Source organism: Sebastes umbrosus, chromosome 11, assembly GCF_015220745.1.
Source record: "Sebastes umbrosus isolate fSebUmb1 chromosome 11, fSebUmb1.pri, whole genome shotgun sequence".
NCBI lineage: Eukaryota > Metazoa > Chordata > Actinopteri > Perciformes > Sebastidae > Sebastes > Sebastes umbrosus.
The window spans coordinates 435,129-457,242 of NC_051279.1; the positions used below are offsets into that span (position 1 = coordinate 435,129).

The 22,114-nt window shown below is 40.7% G+C and overlaps 1 protein-coding gene across 3 annotated transcripts in view; it reads right to left on the reverse strand.

The window, feature by feature from the left end:
- Positions 1–2,482: 2,482 nt before the first annotated feature.
- Positions 2,483–22,114, reverse strand: part of LOC119496811 (CUB and sushi domain-containing protein 3-like) — a 303,171-nt gene continuing 283,539 nt past the window's right edge. For all 3 annotated transcript variants that reach the window (XM_037784390.1, XM_037784391.1, XM_037784389.1), the window contains exons 65-70: positions 19,179–19,244; positions 16,701–16,859; positions 16,261–16,373; positions 15,463–15,550; positions 12,380–12,521; positions 2,483–4,007 (exon numbers count right to left, since the gene is read on the reverse strand). In XM_037784390.1, coding sequence (XP_037640318.1) covers positions 3,848–4,007; positions 12,380–12,521; positions 15,463–15,550; positions 16,261–16,373; positions 16,701–16,859; positions 19,179–19,244 — 728 coding nt within the window. In that variant the 3' untranslated portion in view covers positions 2,483–3,847. The remainder of the gene's footprint in view (positions 4,008–12,379; positions 12,522–15,462; positions 15,551–16,260; positions 16,374–16,700; positions 16,860–19,178; positions 19,245–22,114) is intronic.

The window sequence follows — 22,114 nt, forward strand, 5'->3', positions numbered from 1 at the left end:
GTCCATAAATGGTCAATCATCCAAATTGCCCACTCTTGAGATTTGTAAAAAATCAAATCAAATAAATGACTGTATTTATCTCACATGCAAAGTAAAAGAACATTCAAATGTCATTTCACTTTGGGCCTTTTCTGGAGTAAATTTCAACTATTTGTGCCCACCGCCGGCGACGGAGACGGAGAGGCATGTTAAATGAGACTTGCATCACAGCAGAGACAGAGAGGACTCAGAGCAGCTGATGCTGCAGTCCGACCGTTCTGATGATGGGATGTCATATTATACCACCATTTCACTTTTAAATGGGTTTTAAAGGTTGAGTCTGATTTCTGCTAACACCAGGTGTTAATGTCAGCGAGGATTATTGCCCACCGTGCATTGCTGCAGGCGGTCTTTAAAGATCTACAGTGTCCCTCGGACGGAGATAATATCAGTGGTTATTTTGACTAAAGCGAGCGGCGGTCAGCGAGAGGAAAACTCATTAAAACGGTGTAACGGTGCAGCCGACTGGATGATAACAGCTTCTCTGTAAAACACTGGAGCTCTCATAACGGAGGCATCTCGATTAATAAAGAGCAGAGCAACATTGAGCTTCATTATTTTATATTTTATATATAAATTAAGGATTTATACATTGCTGATAAAGAAAAAATACAAAACATTTTTTTGATCTTACATGACATTTACATGTGAAATTTTACACAACATATTCAATAACTTACAAATGCTTTATTTGCATAAAAAATATATCTCTTTACAAAACTTTTGTAATATGTACATATTCATATAGACAGGTTTCTGAATGGGATAACAATTGTTGTGGTACATTTAAAAGCATTCTCCTCTTCTCCAGATGTGAGACTGACTTGCCGTTTACTGTTTCTACCAGGTGCATTTCTTTTTCTCTTCCGTTAGAAATATGAACTCGCAAAATATATTACATATCCATAACACAAGACATCTCGCCAAAGAATGCCATCAAGTATCAAAACTGTATAAATGTACAAAATGTAACAGCAATGACAGGAATCAACATCGTGGTACAAAGTACGACAGCAGCTGCTGCTGGACTGGGTCAACATGCACAGATATGAAACTATGAAGTCTTCTGAAAGATAGATAAACCATCAGAGCTGACATCACTCAGCTGAATCACTGCTAACTGTGCACACAGATGACACCGATGGAACGCTTTTACTAATGCTATAAATGTTAAAAACATATGCCCATACAGTATTCAAGGCACTGCAATGATGTAGAGATGTGATGACAAGAGTCAGATTCATTGTTTCATTGTTTTGGATGATAGTACGATACTGATGGTGGCTCATGGTAAAGTGTGCAAATCTGTTCTTGTTTACTGTACATTTGTTGGCAGAAGCTGATGGTTCAGTGAGAGATCTGAAATTAACCATTCATGTATCAGTGTGTGTCGAGGCGGTGGATTCATCGAGTGTCTCAGAGTAGGAGTACGGATCAGGAATCTACTGACGGAGGCCAAACGAATGATAGAAACACAAACACTGCTCAGCTCACGAGGAACCAGAAGAACCAGCGACGGTGTGGAAGTCGTTCTGTCTGGGAATAACTCTAAAGTAAGACAGACGCACTTTAAGCTTTTTAACATAAATCAAGACAACAAGCTAGGGATGCTCATTTTGCAAAATGTTCTTAACCGATAACCGACCTTCGTTAACCCATTATTAACCGTTAACCCACAAGATGTGTGTTAACGGTTCAGCGTCCGGGAGCGTTAATTTAGCAGCTACGATGCTGCGTTCACTGTCTCCAGTTCACCGTCCGGGAGCGTTAACTTAGCAGCTCCGATGCTGCGTTCACTGTCTCCAGTTCACCGTCCGGGAGCGTTAACTTAGCAGCTACGATGCTGCGTTCACTGTCTCCAGTTCACCGTCTGGGAGCGTTAACTTAGCAGCTACGATGCTGCGTTCACTGTCTCCAGTTCACCGTCTGGGAGCGTTAACTTAGCAGCTACGATGCTGTGTTCACTGTCTCCAGTTCACCGTCCGGGAGCGTTAACTTAGCAGCTCCGATGCTGCGTTCACTGTCTCCAGTTCACCGTCCGGGAGCGTTACCTTAGCAGCTCCGATGCTGCGTTCACTGTCTCCAGTTCACCGTCCGGGAGCGTTACCTTAGCAGCTCCGATGCTGCGTGTAGTGTCGCGGACATGCAGCCACTTTCCCAGTAAAAGTCTCCACCGCACATTTAGTTTAGTTTAGCAGGTTGTCAGCTGTGTGTCTGCCTGGTGGAACTTTAGCGAGTGTCCATCAGACCGTGTGTGTGTTTGTGCTACGTTAGCAGCTCTAGCGTTGCCGGAGGCTTCGTGCTCGCCACCGCTCTGTCATTGTGGTGCAACTTCCTCGAGTTTATCTGTCGGTGAATAAATGCTATGAAACTACAACTCCTCCACTCCGCTCAAGCGAGCCGGAGAGACCGGAGCTGACTTCCTGTATCCTGCAACTCCGGCTCCGTCTCTTAAGGTGGACTGTTAAGGTGGACCAGCTTTCCTCCTTAAAGAAACGAGCCGCTCCTCTGAGCCGCTCAGCTTTTGAGTTAATTATTAACATTTCTTTTAACCGTTTTAACCGGTAGCGTTAATGGGTTAAAATGCTAAATGTGGGTTAACGGTTAAACGGTTAATTATGGACATCCCTACAAGACAATAAGCTTTATCTGACCTCAGACCGCCTACTGACACATCTGTGATTTACTGACATCCAGGCTTCAATAAACATCTGGGGAATGTGGCCAGCTGGAGGTATTTCTATAAAACCTGAAATAATGAATGGAGGAACTCCTACTTTGAGATTCTTGATGTCTACCGGCTCGTGGCGGGGTGGTCGGGGTTAATTCACACCACGTGGGGTTAATTCACACCACGTGGGGTTCGTTTGTTGTAAAATCAGAAGAAAAAATACCCCAAATAAACCGAACCGTTTCAATAAGTTAAGAGGTTAAATAGATGGATGAGCTCCACATCACCAACAAACACTCTCTGACTAGTCAGCAGTTTAAACTCTCCTCCTTAAACCTCTCTGTCAGATTCACTGCACACAGCGTGATGATAAACTCTAACGACGACTCCGGCTCTCGTGAGTAAAATGCTCTCTATTGTTGTCACCGGAACAATACAAGCCCCGGCGTTCCCGACGGCACTCGGAGAAACGTTACTGCTCTTCAGTAATTAACTCCCCGGCCATATATCTCGTCAGCAGGAGGTACCATCCAATTAAGAGGTATAATTGACCATATAACTTTGAACAAACTACAGCACAGACACTATTCAAAGAGAGGCAGCTTCTTCTCTACCTCCTCATCTCCTCTCTGGGAGAATAGACTGTAAAGATTACACTGATCAGCTCTCAGAGGCTCCTCACCTCCACAACACAAGAACTCTCATTAGGATGAATGTGAGACGAAGACTAAACTTAAAAAAACATCTGGGCTGTTTTCTTCAAAATAAAAAGATAAGATTTTTCATTTGGCATTGTGAAGTCACCCCTCTATATTTATACTACAGAGCATACAATACTCTATTCTCTATATGCCAGAGGCTCTTTATTCATAAAGCCAACACTCACAGAGTGTAAAGAACACTTCTCTTCAGAAGATCTCCCCTTCCTCTCTCTTTAACCCTTTGACCTCCGGTATACCAGCGATCGCAGACTGCCGTCAGTGTTGCTGAAAGTGTGCTTTATATTTCTGTGTCTTTGTTGTATGTCATCAGAAAGGAGGAAAATATAAATATGTGGATATATATTCATGTTAAGCAAACAAGGAGGAGTTGTATCCTCCCTCTATATGTGCGTCTCTCTCTCAGACTGAGTGGACATCAAACCATGGTGCAGATGGTGTTGAGATTGGGGTCGAAGCGGACCACCTTCCCCTCAGCGGCCTTCGTGTTTGTGTTGTACATGGGATTCTCAAAGGTGGCCTGTCCGTTGTTGTTCTCGTGGACGGAGCATCCCGTGTACTGAGCTTTATCTGTTTTCCTGGAGAGAAGAAAAGGAGGTTGCACATTAGTTGAGAGAAATCCCAATTACCTCTTCTCCCTCCCTCCGACCCAATAAACACGTCTCCGTTCTGCCGGAGAGGACAGCTGCAGCAGCTAGATGAGGCACAACGGGGATTATTGTTGAAAAGATCAGTAGATCAGTCCTCTAACTGTTCACTGGTTACTAACGTCATGAATCAGTAGATCAGTCCTCTAACTGTTCACTGGTTACTAACATCATGAATCAGTCAGATCAGTCCTCTAACTGCTCTCTGGTTACTAACATCATGAATCAGTAGATCAGTCCTCTAACTGCTCTCTGGTTACTAACGTCATGAATCAGTAGATCAGTCCTCTAACTGTTCACTGGTTACTAACATCATGAATCAGTCAGATCAGTCCTCTAACTGCTCACTGGTTACTAACATCATGAATCAGTAGATCAGTCCTCTAACTGCTCTCTGGTTACTAACATCATGAATCAGTAGATCAGTCCTCTAACTGTTCACTGGTTACTAACATCATGAATCAGTCAGATCAGTCCTCTAACTGCTCACTGGTTACTAACATCATGAATCAGTAGATCAGTCCTCTAACTGCTCTCTGGTTACTAACATCATGAATCAGTAGATCAGTCCTCTAACTGCTCTCTGGTTACTAACATCATGAATCAGTAGATCAGTCCTCTAACTGCTCACTGGTTACTAACATCATGAATCAGTAGATCAGTCCTCTAACTGCTCTCTGGTTACTAACATCATGAATCAGTAGATCAGTCCTCTAACTGCTCTCTGGTTACTAACATCATGAATCAGTAGATCAGTCCTCTAACTGCTCACTGGTTACTAACATCATGAATCAGTAGATCAGTCCTCTAACTGCTCTCTGGTTACTAACATCATGAATCAGTAGATCAGTCCTCTAACTGCTCACTGGTTACTAACATCATGAATCAGTAGATCAGTAGATCAGTCCTCTAACTGCTCTCTGGTTACTAACATCATGAATCAGTAGATCAGTCCTCTAACTGCTCTCTGGTTACTAACATCATGAATCAGTAGATCAGTCCTCTAACTGCTCACTGGTTACTAACATCATGAATCAGTAGATCAGTCCTCTAATTGCTCACTGGTTACTAACATCATGAATCAGTAGATCAGTCCTCTAACTGCTCACTGGTTACTAACATCATGAATCAGTAGATCAGTCCTCTAACTGTTCACTGGTTACTAACATCATGAATCAGTAGATCAGTCCTCTAACTGCTCACTGGTTACTAACATCATGAATCAGTAGATCAGTAGATCAGTCCTCTAACTGCTCACTGGTTACTAACATCATGAATCAGTAGATCAGTCCTCTAACTGTTCACTGGTTACTAACATCATGAATCAGTCAGATCAGTCCTCTAACTGTTCACTGGTTACTAACATCATGAATCAGTAGATCAGTCCTCTAACTGTTCACTGGTTACTAACATCATGAATCAGTCAGATCAGTCCTCTAACTGTTCACTGGTTACTAACATCATGAATCAGTAGATCAGTCCCTCTAACTGTTCACTGGTTACTAACATCATGAATCAGTAGATCAGTCCTCTAACTGTTCACTGGTTACTAACATCATGAATCAGTCAGATCAGTCCTCTAACTGCTCACTGGTTACTAACATCATGAATCAGTAGATCAGTAGATCAGTCCTCTAACTGCTCACTGGTTACTAACATCATGAATCAGTAGATCAGTCCTCTAACTGCTCACTGGTTACTAACATTATGAATCAGTAGATCAGTAGATCAGTCCTCTAACTGCTCTCTGGTTACTAACATCATGAATCAGTAGATCAATCCTCTAACTGCTCACTGGTTACTAACATCATGAATCAGTAGATCAGTCCTCTAACTGCTCACTGGTTACTAACATCATGAATCAGTCAGATCAGTCCTCTAACTGTTCACTGGTTACTAACATCATGAATCAGTAGATCAGTCCTCTAACTGCTCTCTGGTTACTAACATCATGAATCAGTAGATCAGTCCTCTAACTGCTCACTGGTTACTAACATCATGAATCAGTAGATCAGTCCTCTAACTGCTCTCTGGTTACTAACATCATGAATCAGTAGATCAGTCCTCTAACTGCTCTCTGGTTACTAACATCATGAATCAGTAGATCAGTCCTCTAACTGCTCGCTGGTTACTAACATCATGAATCAGTAGATCAGTCCTCTAACTGCTCTCTGGTTACTAACATCATGAATCAGTAGATCAGTCCTCTAACTGTTCACTGGTTACTAACATCATGAATCAGTAGATCAGTCCTCTAACTGCTCTCTGGTTACTAACATCATGAATCAGTAGATCAGTCCTCTAACTGTTCACTGGTTACTAACGTCATGAATCAGTAGATCAGTCCTCTAACTGTTCACTGGTTACTAACGTCATGAATCAGTAGATCAGTCCTCTAACTGTTCACTGGTTACTAACATCATGAATCAGTCAGATCAGTCCTCTAAACTGCTCACTGGTTACTAACATCATGAATCAGTAGATCAGTCTCAACTGCTCTCTGGTTACTAACATCATGAATCAGTAGATCAGTCCTCTAACTGCTCACTGGTTACTAACATCATGAATCAGTAGATCAGTCCTCTAACTGCTCACTGGTTACTAACATCATGAATCAGTCAGATCAGTCCTCTAACTGCTCTCTGGTTACTAACATCATGAATCAGTAGATCAGTCCTCTAACTGTTCACTGGTTACTAACATCATGAATCAGTCAGATCAGTCCTCTAACTGTTCACTGGTTACTAACATCATGAATCAGTAGATCAGTAGATCAGTCCTCTAACTGCTCACTGGTTACTAACATCATGAATCAGTAGATCAGTCCTCTAACTGCTCACTGGTTACTAACATCATGAATCAGTCAGATCAGTAGATCAGTCCTCTAACTGTTCACTGGTTACTAACATCATGAATCAGTAGATCAGTCCTCTAACTGCTCTCTGGTTACTAACATCATGAATCAGTAGATCAGTCCTCTAACTGTTCACTGGTTACTAACATCATGAATCAGTAGATCAGTCCTCTAACTGCTCACTGGTTACTAACATCATGAATCAGTAGATCAGTCCTCTAACTGCTCACTGGTTACTAACATCATGAATCAGTAGATCAGTCCTCTAACTGCTCACTGGTTACTAACATCATGAATCAGTAGATCAGTCCTCTAACTGTTCACTGGTTACTAACATCATGAATCAGTAGATCAGTCCTCTAACTGCTCACTGGTTACTAACATCATGAATCAGTAGATCAGTCCTCTAACTGCTCACTGGTTACTAACATCATGAATCAGTAGATCAGTCCTCTAACTGCTCTCTGGTTACTAACATCATGAATCAGTAGATCAGTCCTCTAACTGCTTCACTGGTTACTAACATCATGAATCAGTAGATCAGTCCTCTAACTGCTCACTGGTTACTAACATCATGAATCAGTAGATCAGTCCTCTAACTGCTCACTGGTTACTAACATCATGAATCAGTAGATCAGTCCTCTAACTGTTCACTGGTTACTAACATCATGAATCAGTCAGATCAGTCCTCTAACTGTTCACTGGTTACTAACATCATGAATCAGTAGATCAGTAGATCAGTCCTCTAACTGCTCACTGGTTACTAACATCATGAATCAGTAGATCAGTCCTCTAACTGCTCTCTGGTTACTAACATCATGAATCAGTAGATCAGTCCTCTAACTGCTCACTGGTTACTAACATCATGAATCAGTAGATCAGTCCTCTAACTGCTCACTGGTTACTAACATCATGAATCAGTAGATCAGTCCTCTAACTGCTCACTGGTTACTAACATCATGAATCAGTAGATCAGTCCTCTAACTGCTCACTGGTTACTAACATCATGAATCAGTCAGATCAGTCCTCTAACTGCTCTCTGGTTACTAACATCATGAATCAGTAGATCAGTCCTCTAACTGTTCACTGGTTACTAACATCATGAATCAGTAGATCAGTCCTCTAACTGCTCACTGGTTACTAACATCATGAATCAGTCAGATCAGTAGATCAGTCCTCTAACTGTTCACTGGTTACTAACATCATGAATCAGTAGATCAGTCCTCTAACTGCTCTCTGGTTACTAACATCATGAATCAGTAGATCAGTCCTCTAACTGCTCACTGGTTACTAACATCATGAATCAGTAGATCAGTCACTCTAACTGCTACTGGTTACTAACATCATGAATCAGTAGATCAGTCCTCTAACTGTTCACTGGTTACTAACATCATGAATCAGTAGATCAGTCCTCTAACTGCTCACTGGTTACTAACATCATGAATCAGTAGATCAGATCCTCCTAACTGCTCTCTGGTTACTAACATCATGAATCAGTAGATCAGTCCTCTAACTGCTCACTGGTTACTAACATCATGAATCAGTAGATCAGTCCTCTAACTGCTCACTGGTTACTACATCATGAATCAGTCAGATCAGTCCTCTAACTGCTCCTCTGGTTACTAACATCATGAATCAGTAGATCAGTCCTCTAACTGCTCACTGGTTACTAACATCATGAATCAGTAGAATCAGTCCTCTAACTGCTCACTGGTTACTAACATCATGAATCAGGTAGATCAGTCCTCTAACTGCTCACTGGTTACTAACATCATGAATCAGTAGATCAGTCCTCTAACTGCTCACTGGTTACTAACATCATGAATCAGTCAGATCAGTCCTCTAACTGCTCACTGGTTACTAACATCATGAATCAGTAGATCAGTCCTCTAACTGTTCACTGGTTACTAACATCATGAATCAGTCAGATCAGTCCTCTACTGTTCATGGTTACTAACATCATGAATCAGTAGATCAGTAGCTCAGTCCTCTAACTGCTCACTGGTTACTAACATCATGAATCAGTAGATCAGTCCTCTAACTGTCTCACTGGTTACTAACATCATGAATCAGTAGATCAGTAGATCAGTCCTCTAACTGTTCTCACTGGTTACTAACATCATGAATCAGTAGATCAGTCCTCTAACTGCTCACTGGTTACTAACATCATGAATCAGTAGATCAGTCCTCTAACTGCTTCACTGGTTACTAACATCATGAATCAGTAGATCAGTCCTCTAACTGCTCACTGGTTACTAACATCATGAATCAGTAGATCAGTCCTCTAACTGCTCTCTGGTTACTAACATCATGAATCAGTAGATCAGTCCTCTAACTGCTCACTGGTTACTAACATCATGAATCAGTAGATCAGTCCTCTAACTGTTCACTGGTTACTAACATCATGAATCAGTAGATCAGTCCTCTAACTGCTCACTGGTTACTAACATCATGAATCAGTAGATCAGTCCCTCTAACTGCTCACTGGTTACTAACATCATGAATCAGTAGATCAGTCCTCTAACTGCTCACTGGTTACTAACATCATGAATCAGTAGATCAGTCCTCTAACTGTTCACTGGTTACTAACATCATGAATCAGTAGATCAGTCCTCTAACTGTTCACTGGTTACTAACATCATGAATCAGTAGATCAGTCCTCTAACTGCTCACTGGTTACTAACATCATGAATCAGTAGATCAGTCCTCTAACTGCTCTCTGGTTACTAACATCATGAATCAGTAGATCAGTCCTCTAACTGCTCACTGGTTACTAACATCATGAATCAGTAGATCAGTCCTCTAACTGTTCACTGGTTACTAACATCATGAATCAGTCAGATCAGTCCTCTAACTGTTCACTGGTTACTAACATCATGAATCAGTAGATCAGTAGATCAGTCCTCTAACTGCTCACTGGTTACTAACATCATGAATCAGTAGATCAGTCCTCTAACTGCTCTCTGGTTACTAACATCATGAATCAGTAGATCAGTCCTCTAACTGCTCACTGGTTACTAACATCATGAATCAGTAGATCAGTCCTCTAACTGCTCACTGGTTACTAACATCATGAATCAGTAGATCAGTCCTCTAACTGCTCACTGGTTACTAACATCATGAATCAGTAGATCAGTCCCTCTAACTGCTCACTGGTTACTAACATCATGAATCAGTCAGATCAGTCCTCTAACTGCTCTCTGGTTACTAACATCATGAATCAGTAGATCAGTCCTCTAACTGTTCACTGGTTACTAACATCATGAATCAGTAGATCAGTCCTCTAACTGTTCACTGGTTACTAACATCATGAATCAGTAGATCAGTAGATCAGTCCTCTAACTGCTCACTGGTTACTAACATCATGAATCAGTAGATCAGTCCTCTAACTGCTCACTGGTTACTAACATCATGAATCAGTAGATCAGTCCTCTAACTGCTCACTGGTTACTAACATCATGAATCAGTAGATCAGTCCTCTAACTGCTCACTGGTTACTAACATCATGAATCAGTAGATCAGTCCTCTAACTGCTCACTGGTTACTAACATCATGAATCAGTAGATCAGTCCTCTAACTGCTCTCTGGTTACTAACATCATGAATCAGTAGATCAGTCCTCTAACTGCTCTCTGGTTACTAACATCATGAATCAGTAGATCAGTCCTCTAACTGCTCACTGGTTTACTAACATCATGAATCAGTAGATCAGTCCTCTAACTGCTCACTGGTTACTAACATCATGAATCAGTAGATCAGTCCTCTAACTGCTCACTGGTTACTAACATCATGAATCAGTAGATCAGTCCTCTAACTGTTCACTGGTTACTAACATCATGAATCAGTAGATCAGTCCTCTAACTGCTCACTGGTTACTAACATCATGAATCAGTAGATCAGTCCTCTAACTGCTCTCTGGTTACTAACATCATGAATTCAGTAGATCAGTCCTCTAACTGTTCACTGGTTACTAACATCATGAATCAGTAGATCAGTCCTCTAACTGCTCTCTGGTTACTAACATCATGAATCAGTCAGATCAGTCCTCTAACTGCTCTCTGGTTACTAACATCATGAATCAGTAGATCAGTCCTCTAACTGCTCTCTGGTTACTAACATCATGAATCAGTCAGATCAGTCCTCTAACTGCTCTCTGGTTACTAACATCATGAATCAGTCAGATCAGTCCTCTAACTGCTCTCTGGTTACTAACATCATGAATCAGTAGATCAGTAGATCAGTCCTCTAACTGCTCTCTGGTTACTAACATCATGAATCAGTAGATCAGTCCTCTAACTGCTCACTGGTTACTAACATCATGAATCAGTAGATCAGTCCTCTAACTGCTCACTGGTTACTAACATCATGAATCAGTAGATCAGTCCTCTAACTGCTCACTGGTTACTAACATCATGAATCAGTAGATCAGTCCTCTAACTGCTCTCTGGTTACTAACATCATGAATCAGTAGATCAGTCCTCTAACTGCTCTCTGGTTACTAACATCATGAATCAGTAGATCAGTCCTCTAACTGCTCTCTGGTTACTAACATCATGAATCAGTAGATCAGTCCTCTAACTGTTCACTGGTTACTAACATCATGAATCAGTAGATCAGTCCTCTAACTGCTCTCTGGTTACTAACATCATGAATCAGTAGATCAGTCCTCTAACTGCTCACTGGTTACTAACATCATGAATCAGTCAGATCAGTCCTCTAACTGCTCTCTGGTTACTAACATCATGAATCAGTAGATCAGTCCTCTAACTGCTCTCTGGTTACTAACGTAGGTGTAGCAGTGTGTGCTAGTGTGTTCCGCTCCGCTCAAGAGAGCCGGAGAGACCGGAGCCGACTTCCTGTATCCTGCAACTCCGGCTCCGTCTCTTAAGGTGGACTGTTAAGGTGGACCAGCTTTCCTCCTTAAAGAGCTGAGCCACTCCTCTGAGCCGCTCAGCTTTTGAGTAAATTGTTAATATTTATTTTATCCGTTTTAACCGATAGAGTTAATGGGTTAAAATGCTTAATGTGGGTTGACGGTTAAAGGGTTAATTATGAACATCCCTACATCATACTGAAGGTGTTCTCATTAAGACGGGCTGACATACAGTACGCTGCTGTGTAATGTGTTTACATGGTAACCCGTTGACTGCGGTTGCATCATGCTGTGCAGCCTCTCATCAGAGAGGAGCCTCGCTGCAGTACAGCCGGCGGTGGAAGTGGGCCACAGTGTACCATCCACCTCATATTGATGTGCATTTCCTTCGGCTGCAACTGTACAAACATCTACATCAATCTGAAACTCCTTCAACATCCGACCCGTGATAAATCACTTTAAAACTCAACATGGGACACTGACTGTCTCTCATGTGGGAACCAAACAGACAAGAGCAGCTAATCAATCTGGGTTCCGACCTAGTGAAGAAGACATCAGGATACAGTAACATACGTACCGCTGTTTGTAGAGATAAAACCCGAGGCCTGCGAAGATGAGGGCAAAGAAAGGCACGAGGATAGCGACGGCAACAGAGCTGCTGTTGGTGGAGGCATTGGTCTCAGGGTCGGGGACGGTAATGTTCTCTCTCACACTCAAACCTGGAAGACAAACACAACATTTAGCAGGAGAACAGGGATAGTAAGATATCATAATAATAATAATAATATCATAATAATAATATAATATTAATAATAATAATAATAATAATAATAATAATATCATAATAATAATATAATATTAATAATAATAATAATAATAATAATAATAATAATAATAATATAATAATAATAACAATAATAATAATATCATAATATTAATAATAATAATAATAATAATAATATCATAATATTATTATTATTTGTAATAATAATAATATAATAATAATAATAATAATAATATAATAATAATAATAATATAATAATAATATAATAATAATAATATAATAATAATAATAATAATAATAATAATAATAATAATATCATAATACTCATAACAGAATATGTGAATGAAGAACATCTAAAATATTAAGATTAACAAAATGGCACAAACACTGGAGGAAATGGAATAATAGAAAGATACGTATCTTCTGCTGGTGATGATGATGATGATGATGATGATGATGATGATGATGATGATGATGATGAAGAGGAAGATGATCACAATGATGACGAGTGTAAGACGCAGCAGCCAGCAGATAAAGACGCCGAGCGTAATGATCTCACTGATAACGATCACTGCGACCGTGATAATCTTGTTGAAGACAATCATGAGCTGATGATGACGATGATGACGATGATGAGGAAGGTTGAGCACAAAGAAATGAAGGATGATGATGACGATGAGGAAGAGAATAATCTACTCTGTGCTGTATGACGTCAATACAGAGAAAATATTATGGAACTTTAATGTTTGAAAGGAGGCGTTAGAAACCTTTAAGTAAACCATTTGACCTTTGACTTATTAAAACATAATAATAATATTAAAACATATTAATAATATTAAAACATATTAATAATATTAAAACATAATAATAATATTAAAACATATTAATAATATTAAAACATAATAATGATATTAAAACATATTAACAATATTAAAACATAATAATAATATTAAAACATAATAATAATATTAAAACATATTAATAATATTAAAACATAATAATAATATTAAAACATATTAATAATATTAAAACATAATAATAATATTAAAACATATTAATAATATTAAAACATAATAATAATATTAAAACATATTAACAATATTAAAACATAATAATAATATTAAAACATAATAATAATATTAAAACATATTAATAATATTAAAACATAATAATAATATTAAAACATATTAATAATATTAAAACATCGCGTGGCCGCACGCCGCCAACCAGTCAGGTTGTAGTTTACATCCACATCTCTCCAACATATCATCACTTCATCACTTTATCCTTCTAGATATTTGTGTGACGTTGTCATAATTAGCACATGAATTCTTGAGTTATGGCCACAGTGACCTTTGACCTTTTACCATCAATAATCAGTTCATCCTTGAGTCCAGGTGGACGTTTGTACCAGATGTAAAGACATTCCCTCCAAGCATTCCTCAGAAATCACGTTCAAGGGAATGGAACGGATGTGAGGTCACAGTGACCTTTGACCTTTGACCTTTGAACACCAATAATCAGCTCATCCTTAAATCCAAGTGGACGTTTGTGCCAAATCTGAAGAAACTCCCTCCAGGCGTTCCTGAGATCCTGCGTTCAGGAGAATGTGACATACATACGAACGGACGCACAAGCGGAGAACACGAGAACACGAGAACACGAGAACACGCGAACACGAGAACACGCGAACACGCGAACACGCGAACACGCGAACACGAGAACACGCGAACACGCGAACACGCGAACACGAGAACACGCGAACACGAGAACACGCGAACACGAGAACACGCGAACACGAGAACACGCGAACACGAGAACACGAGAACACGAGAACACGCGAACACGCGAACACGCGAACACGAGAACACGCGAACACGAGAACACGCGAACACGAGAACACGAGAACACGCGAACACGAGAACACGAGAACACGAGAACACGCGAACACGCGAACACGCGAACACGAGAACACGAGAACACGAGAACACGAGAACACGAGAACACGCGAACACGAGAACACGCGAACACGAGAACACGAGAACACGAGAACACGAGAACACGCGAACACGAGAACACGAGAACACGAGAACACGAGAACACGCGAACACGAGAACACGAGAACACGAGAACACGCGAACACGAGAACACGAGAACACGAGAACACGAGAACACGAGAACACGCGAACACGAGAACACGAGAACACGCGAACACGAGAACACGAGAACACGCGAACACGAGAACACGAGAACACGAGAACACGCGATGCCTCGGAGGCATGAAAGCACGTTTTAATGAAACCTGTCAGAGTTTCCTGTTTCCTCTGAAAGGCTCCACGTCTGTTGTCTGTTGTCTCCGTGGAGAATAATGCTCTCATGGTGACACTGAGGGAGACAGTATGAACATGCCAAAGATGTTTTCATATCTGTCTCAACAACATCAAACAAACTAAATAAAGAAATACATTCCACAAACTATTCATTTACCTGGTAAAGTGTTTTTTTTAATTACACCTGTTGTGTCTCCTTCACTGAAACATTCTGAATCTTTGAGGATGAAAATATGAATTATAACAACTTTATATATAAATAATGATAAGTGTTTAACTGGACAGAAGACGCCTCGTCCTCCAGCAGAAGGACACGTGTGGAAGTTGCATATTGGAACTAGTTGTGATGTCACAGATCATGCTGGTATCTTAAACTCAGATTGAAGGTGATCACAGAGAAGCTTTGCTCCTTCAGGAAGATGAATGTGAAAACAGCCTCATCGTTGTTGTTGGAGGTTCAAAGATCATCTCTTTCTTTACTTCTATTGTGAAAGTGGAAGATGAGGAGTGACCAACGGGACTGATTGTGTTTGAAAAGACACTCACCAAGTCTCTGTAGTCCAAACTGTCCGTAGTCTTTACCCTGAATGAAGCCTTGGAACACGTAGCTGCCGCCGTCGGGCTCAGCTGAAACCTGGGAGACAACAGAGATAACACAGAGCTGGAGAAACGGTACGTTTAGTTTCAGCTGCATTAATCAAATCAGATGTTTCAGTGTTGCATCAAGACTACATACAACAGTCTCCTGTATATTTAGTGAGACATTCTGTCATGCTACATTCAAGAATAACACCTTTGTTTCTGCGTTAGAAGCTGAGCGGCGTGCTATCAATAGCTCGGCGGCGTGCAGTCAGCTGTCACACGCTCTTATGAAGTGGACCTTGAAGTTTATTTTAGAAGACGAACTTCAACAGTAATAGTTGTTGTTCCGGGTCCCGAGGTGTCAAGTGAGTGTGTCTGAGCTTATTCAGCAAAGAGTCAATGTGGGGACGGTGAAACGGCTCCTACACCGCCACCGTCTGATGTATAGCCCATATAAATATATAAATAAATACTGTATATGGAAACAGAAACAGACAATACGCCAGGAAATGACTACTCCGCTCTCTGTCACAGTTTGTGCTCATGCATTGTGATTTATTCTTCTTTGTCGGTAAAGTAGGATGAGTAAACAAACTAATAATGAGGAAGAGGCTTGTTTGCGGTTGCAGCCCCATCGCAGCCTGTAATATTCTACTTGTCTATCCGACGGAACAAACAAATATGAAATAAATAAAGACACAGCTCTTGGTTATTTTACAAAAGATCAGCGGCCAGCTGCTTCAGATTCCTGTGGATACTCACAAATCCGTCCATTGCCCAGGTCTCGTCAGTAATCCTGCTCAAGGAGCTGTGGGCCAGCGCTCTCATCTGGTACAGCAGCAGCATTAACCGGGCCTCCTGGCGCTTGTACACTCCTACAAGGTAGAGGACGAGAGACGATGTGAATAAAAGAGACGAGTGCAGGGAACGATAAAAGAAGAGGAAGAAACAGAGAGAAGTAGCGGTAAGAGAAGATGATTACAGCCCGGGAGGAGAGGAGGAGACGAGTGACTCTTGAGTGGGCAGTTAGTCAGTCAGCGCAGACTAATGCCAATAGTTAATTTCCACTCTCATGCATGAGATCATTCAGTGATTGACTGATTGACATGAGGAACCCTCAAAATAAATGGAAGTGACACACGGAGGTAGTGAGAGGAGGAGAGGGGAGGAAGCAGAAGACAGATGATTTATAGATGACTCACCAGAGAGCAGAAACTCCACGCTGCTGTCGGTTAAAGTTACGTTGACTTTTCCCGTCGTGGCATTAAAGCTGGTGACTGTCAGAGACATCGGCTGTTTCTGGCCTTTGTAATCAGAAGAACCCTTCCACACGAAGTCAGGAGCAAAGACGTCGTCGGGAACTTCAGCAGAGGAAGACAAAAGAAAACTCATTAAAGTAATAGCACATATACCGTTATCCTGTATATGGTATAATACAGGTACAAAATGACGTGTCTATGTTTTACCAAACATCAAATCAATATCATATTCATAATGCAGACTGATACTCGCTCCCACGCTGCAGAAAGGCAATTAGATATGCATTGAAATCAACACATCAAACAGCTGATAACAGTCTCTCCATTCAGTTTGAAGAAGATCATCTTCCTTATATCCTTTGACAATCTCACTTAATGATAATTAAATACATTGTGAGAGAGATAAGTCTGGACTCACTCCGTGAACTCGGCAGAACTCTGTGATAGTTCTGACTGATTAAACTTTCAGTAGAACTTTTACAGCACTTCGTCATTATCTACTGGAAGTTATTTACTGGAGAATTCAGAGTCAATTCTCTGCAGAAAAGTGAGTGTTTGTAGTTAATAACAGGAGCTAAAGCTAATCATAGTCAGAGTCATTATCGTGGGCTCAGAATTAAAAGGTGGAAAGGAGACTTGGATGCCATGTAACATCATTTTACAACAATTGACTTTGCTAATAGCTTATTACTTTGTACGATACCGACTGAGCAGAAGTTAAATGTAATTCTGGACGGGAGAAATACTGCCGGAGCTTTCTCTCACGGTGCAGCTTCACCTTCCTGGATACATCTGACTGGTTTATCTGGAACATCGGCTGGATGCACTGGACCTCGTTGGTCTTAAGGACATGATAAAGACTTGGTGACGGGTCGTATAGGAATATCTCCGACTTGTATATTCGTGTTTTACTGACTTCCTTCTGGAGCAACGCTGCTAGTGTGGTTAGAAACAGAACATGGTACATGTTGGTAATAAAGGCAGAGATGAAACCTGCCTACAGGTGTGTTGTCTGATGGTATACCTGTATGTATGCCGTACTAACCCATTGTAACTTCTTCTATTATAATAATCTTAACCATTTTTGAGATTTCTTTATTGCAATACAATATTCATAGACACTCAAGGCAGATGAAGTGCCTTTAGAATATGAACATCATAACTACATGATGAGATCTCTCCCGGTTAGATGCATGTTTTATAATCTGCTAGCTGTTTCCTTGTTGCACCAATAATCTCTCTATATATTTCTAAGATGAATTCATTGTATGTATTAAGTAGATACTGCACATATTTATGACCTGTTCATATTCCCTGGTAATAATTACATTGTAGTACTAAGCATTAACTCTTAATCACTTAGAAGATCCTGCATGTGTAACTGCAGAACAGCAGCGGAGCCAGAGATGTTCTTTACCAGCGTTGGCTGGGGTTGTGTTGAATCTGGATATCTCAAGCCTTGGGCCTGGAATGGCTGAGATCTCAGTTCAATGTTCTTCAATGTTCAATTTTAAAGGTGTCAGAAAGTCAACAGGTTACTCAGATGAATCTCTTGATGCTGTACAAGTATGGTGCAAGAAGCAGAGTTTTATTGTGTTTCAATATCAGCAGACAAAAACACAACCAAACCCGAGCCTTTCCGGACGCGACTGTTCACGAGCTCCACATCACAACCCTCTATACTAGATCAAAGAACTCATCCCACCTCTCCGCCATCATATATCTTAGTATCCTCCACTTCTACTGGTCTCTGTCAAAATATCCACTAATCAACATCTATCATACATCTGCTCTAGCTGCCTCCCCACATCCATTATGTCAGAGACAGATCCCTGTTCTGGGCTCTTCAGTGGCAGCCTTGTCCACGCAGCTGAGAGGTGATCTGGAGTTCGTTTGCATTACATCACTTAGAGCTGTGAGTTACAGCACTGGGGCTCTAATGAAAATACAGCAGCACTATGATTGTATGCTGTTTCAGTAATAAACACAGAGTTATAGGATTAATACTTTATCATTGTTTATCACATTTGTATATAGTTAAAAAGGGATTACTTCTACAGTTGTTCCACTTTTCAGTGAGGCTGTTCTCAAATTGAAGGTTTCCCATCAAAGTGCCGTCCGTCAGACTCACCACAGATTCATTTCTACTTCAACACCAGCGACACATGGACACACATCGTATGCGGTAGCCACGCCGCGACAGTTACAATGTCTGGGTTAAACACATGCCGAGACATTTAGCTGAGGGGATAGCTAGATTAATGTTCTGCCTACGGAAACACACCTTAATGTAAAACTACTGTATGAAGAGAGTGAAACCTCTCTGATTCTGATGACGTACACAGATTCCTTTAAGACAACACACTGAAACAGGACCGCTGACTTCTACCAGCTGATCAGCTTGTGAAATTCAAAACTCACCATTTATTTTGGGGCTCGGTGTCCCCGGGACGGGCTTGACAGTTTTCTCGTGTGATTTGGAGCCGACTGCAGGAAAACATAAATATGTATGTCACAAAGACGAACACAGCCGAGCTGAACACAGCCGAGCTGAACACAGCAGAGCTGAACACAGCCGAGCTGAACACAGCCGAGCTGAACACAGCAGAGCTGAACACAGCCGAGCTGAACACAGCCGAGCTGAACACAGCCGAGCTGAACACAGCAGAGCTGAACACAGCCGAGCTGAACACAGCCGAGCTGAACACAGCAGAGCTGAACACAGCCGAGCTGAACACAGCCGAGCTGAACACAGCCGAGCTGAACACAGCAGAGCTGAACACAGCCGAGCTGAACACAGCCGAGCTGAACACAGCCGAGCTGAACACAGCAGAGCTGAACACAGCCGAGCTGAACACAGCCGAGCTGAACACAGCAGAGCTGAACACAGCCGAGCTGAACACAGCAGAGCTGAACACAGCAGAGCTGAACACAGCAGAGCTGAACACAGCCGAGCTGAACACAGCAGAGCTGAACACAGCCGAGCTGAACACAGCAGAGCTGAACACAGCCGAGCTGAACACAGCAGAGCTGAACACAGCAGAGCTGAACACAGCAGAGCTGAACACAGCCGAGCTGAACACAGCCGAGCTGAACACAGCAGAGCTGAACACAGCAGAGCTGAACAGCAGGAGGATGTGGGAGAAGTAAACACTGCTCCACTGGAACATTAAACTCGTCCTCACTTTGGTAAAGAGCTCTGGTTGCTCACTTCATACCAACATTTAGAAATCAACACTGTTCAAACTGAACATGCAGATTCTAATGAGATGACAGTACAGTGACACAAAACAGAGTTTATAGACTTATAGACAACAGCACAGAAAGCACATCGTCTCATTACATCTGATTAGTGTCTGATTTCACTCTCAGGGAGCACAAGTGCAAAATGTCACAGAGGACAGATTTTGAAATACTGAGCGTAAACACTAGAGCACTATATAAGAGTACTATATAAGAGCACTATATAAGAGCAGTGTATAAGAGCAGTGTATAAGAGCACTGTATAAGAGCAGTATATAAGAGCAGTATATAAGAGCAGTATATAAGAGTACTGTATAAGAGCAGTGTATAAGAGCAGTGTATAAGAGCAGTATATAAGAGCACTATATAAGAGCAGTGTATAAGAGCAGTGTATAAGAGCACTATATAAGAGCACTGTATAAGAGCAGTGTATAAGAGCAGTGTATAAGAGCAGTGTATAAGAGCACTATATAAGAGCACTGTATAAGAGCAGTGTATAAGAGCAGTGTATAAGAGCAGTGTATAAGAGCAGTGTATAAGAGCACTATATAAGAGCACTGTATAAGAGCAGTGTATAAGAGCAGTGTATAAGAGCAGTGTATAAGAGCAGTATATAAGAGCACTATATAAGAGTACTATATAAGAGCACTATATAAGAGCAGTATATAAGAGTACTATATAAGAGCACTGTATAAGAGCAGTATATAAGAGCACTATATAAGAGCACTGTATAAGAGCAGTGTATAAGAGCAGTGTATAAGAGCAGTGTATAAGAGCAGTATATAAGAGCACTATATAAGAGCACTGTATAAGAGCAGTGTATAAGAGCAGTGTATAAGAGCAGTATATAAGAGCACTATATAAGAGCACTGTATAAGAGCAGTATATAAGAGCAGTATATAAGAGCAGTATATAAGAGCACTATATAAGAGCAGTATATAAGAGCAGTATATAAGAGCACTATATAAGAGCACTGTATAAGAGCAGTATATAAGAGCAGTATATAAGAGCACTATATAAGAGCAGTATATAAGAGCACTATATAAGAGCACTGTATAAGAGCACTGTATAAGAGCAGTATATAAGAGCAGTATATAAGAGCACTGTATAAGAGCACTGTATAAGAGCAGTGTATAAGAGCAGTATATAAGAGCACTATATAAGAGCACTGTATAAGAGTACTATATAAGAGCAGTATATAAGAGCAGTATATAAGAGCACTGTATAAGAGCAGTATATAAGAGCAGTATATAAGAGCACTATATAAGAGCACTGTATAAGAGCAGTGTATAAGAGCAGTGTATAAGAGCAGTATATAAGAGCACTATATAAGAGCACTGTATAAGAGCAGTATATAAGAGCAGTATATAAGAGCAGTATATAAGAGCACTATATAAGAGCAGTATATAAGAGCACTATATAAGAGCACTGTATAAGAGCACTGTATAAGAGCAGTATATAAGAGCAGTATATAAGAGCACTGTATAAGAGCACTGTATAAGAGCAGTGTATAAGAGCAGTGTATAAGAGCAGTATATAAGAGCACTATATAAGAGTACTATATAAGAGCACTGTATAAGAGCAGTGTATAAGAGCAGTGTATAAGAGCAGTGTATAAGAGCAGTATATAAGAGCACTATATAAGAGCACTGTATAAGAGCACTGTATAAGAGCAGTATATAAGAGCAGTATATAAGAGCACTGTATAAGAGCACTGTATAAGAGCAGTGTATAAGAGCAGTGTATAAGAGCAGTGTATAAGAGCAGTATATAAGAGCACTATATAAGAGCACTGTATAAGAGCAGTATATAAGAGCAGTATATAAGAGCAGTATATAAGAGCACTATATAAGAGCAGTATATAAGAGCAGTATATAAGAGCAGTATATAAGAGCACTGTATAAGAGCAGTATATAAGAGCAGTATATAAGAGCAGTATATAAGAGCACTATATAAGAGCAGTATATAAGAGCACTATATAAGAGCACTGTATAAGAGCACTGTATAAGAGCAGTATATAAGAGCAGTATATAAGAGCACTGTATAAGAGCACTGTATAAGAGCAGTGTATAAGAGCAGTATATAAGAGCACTATATAAGAGCACTGTATAAGA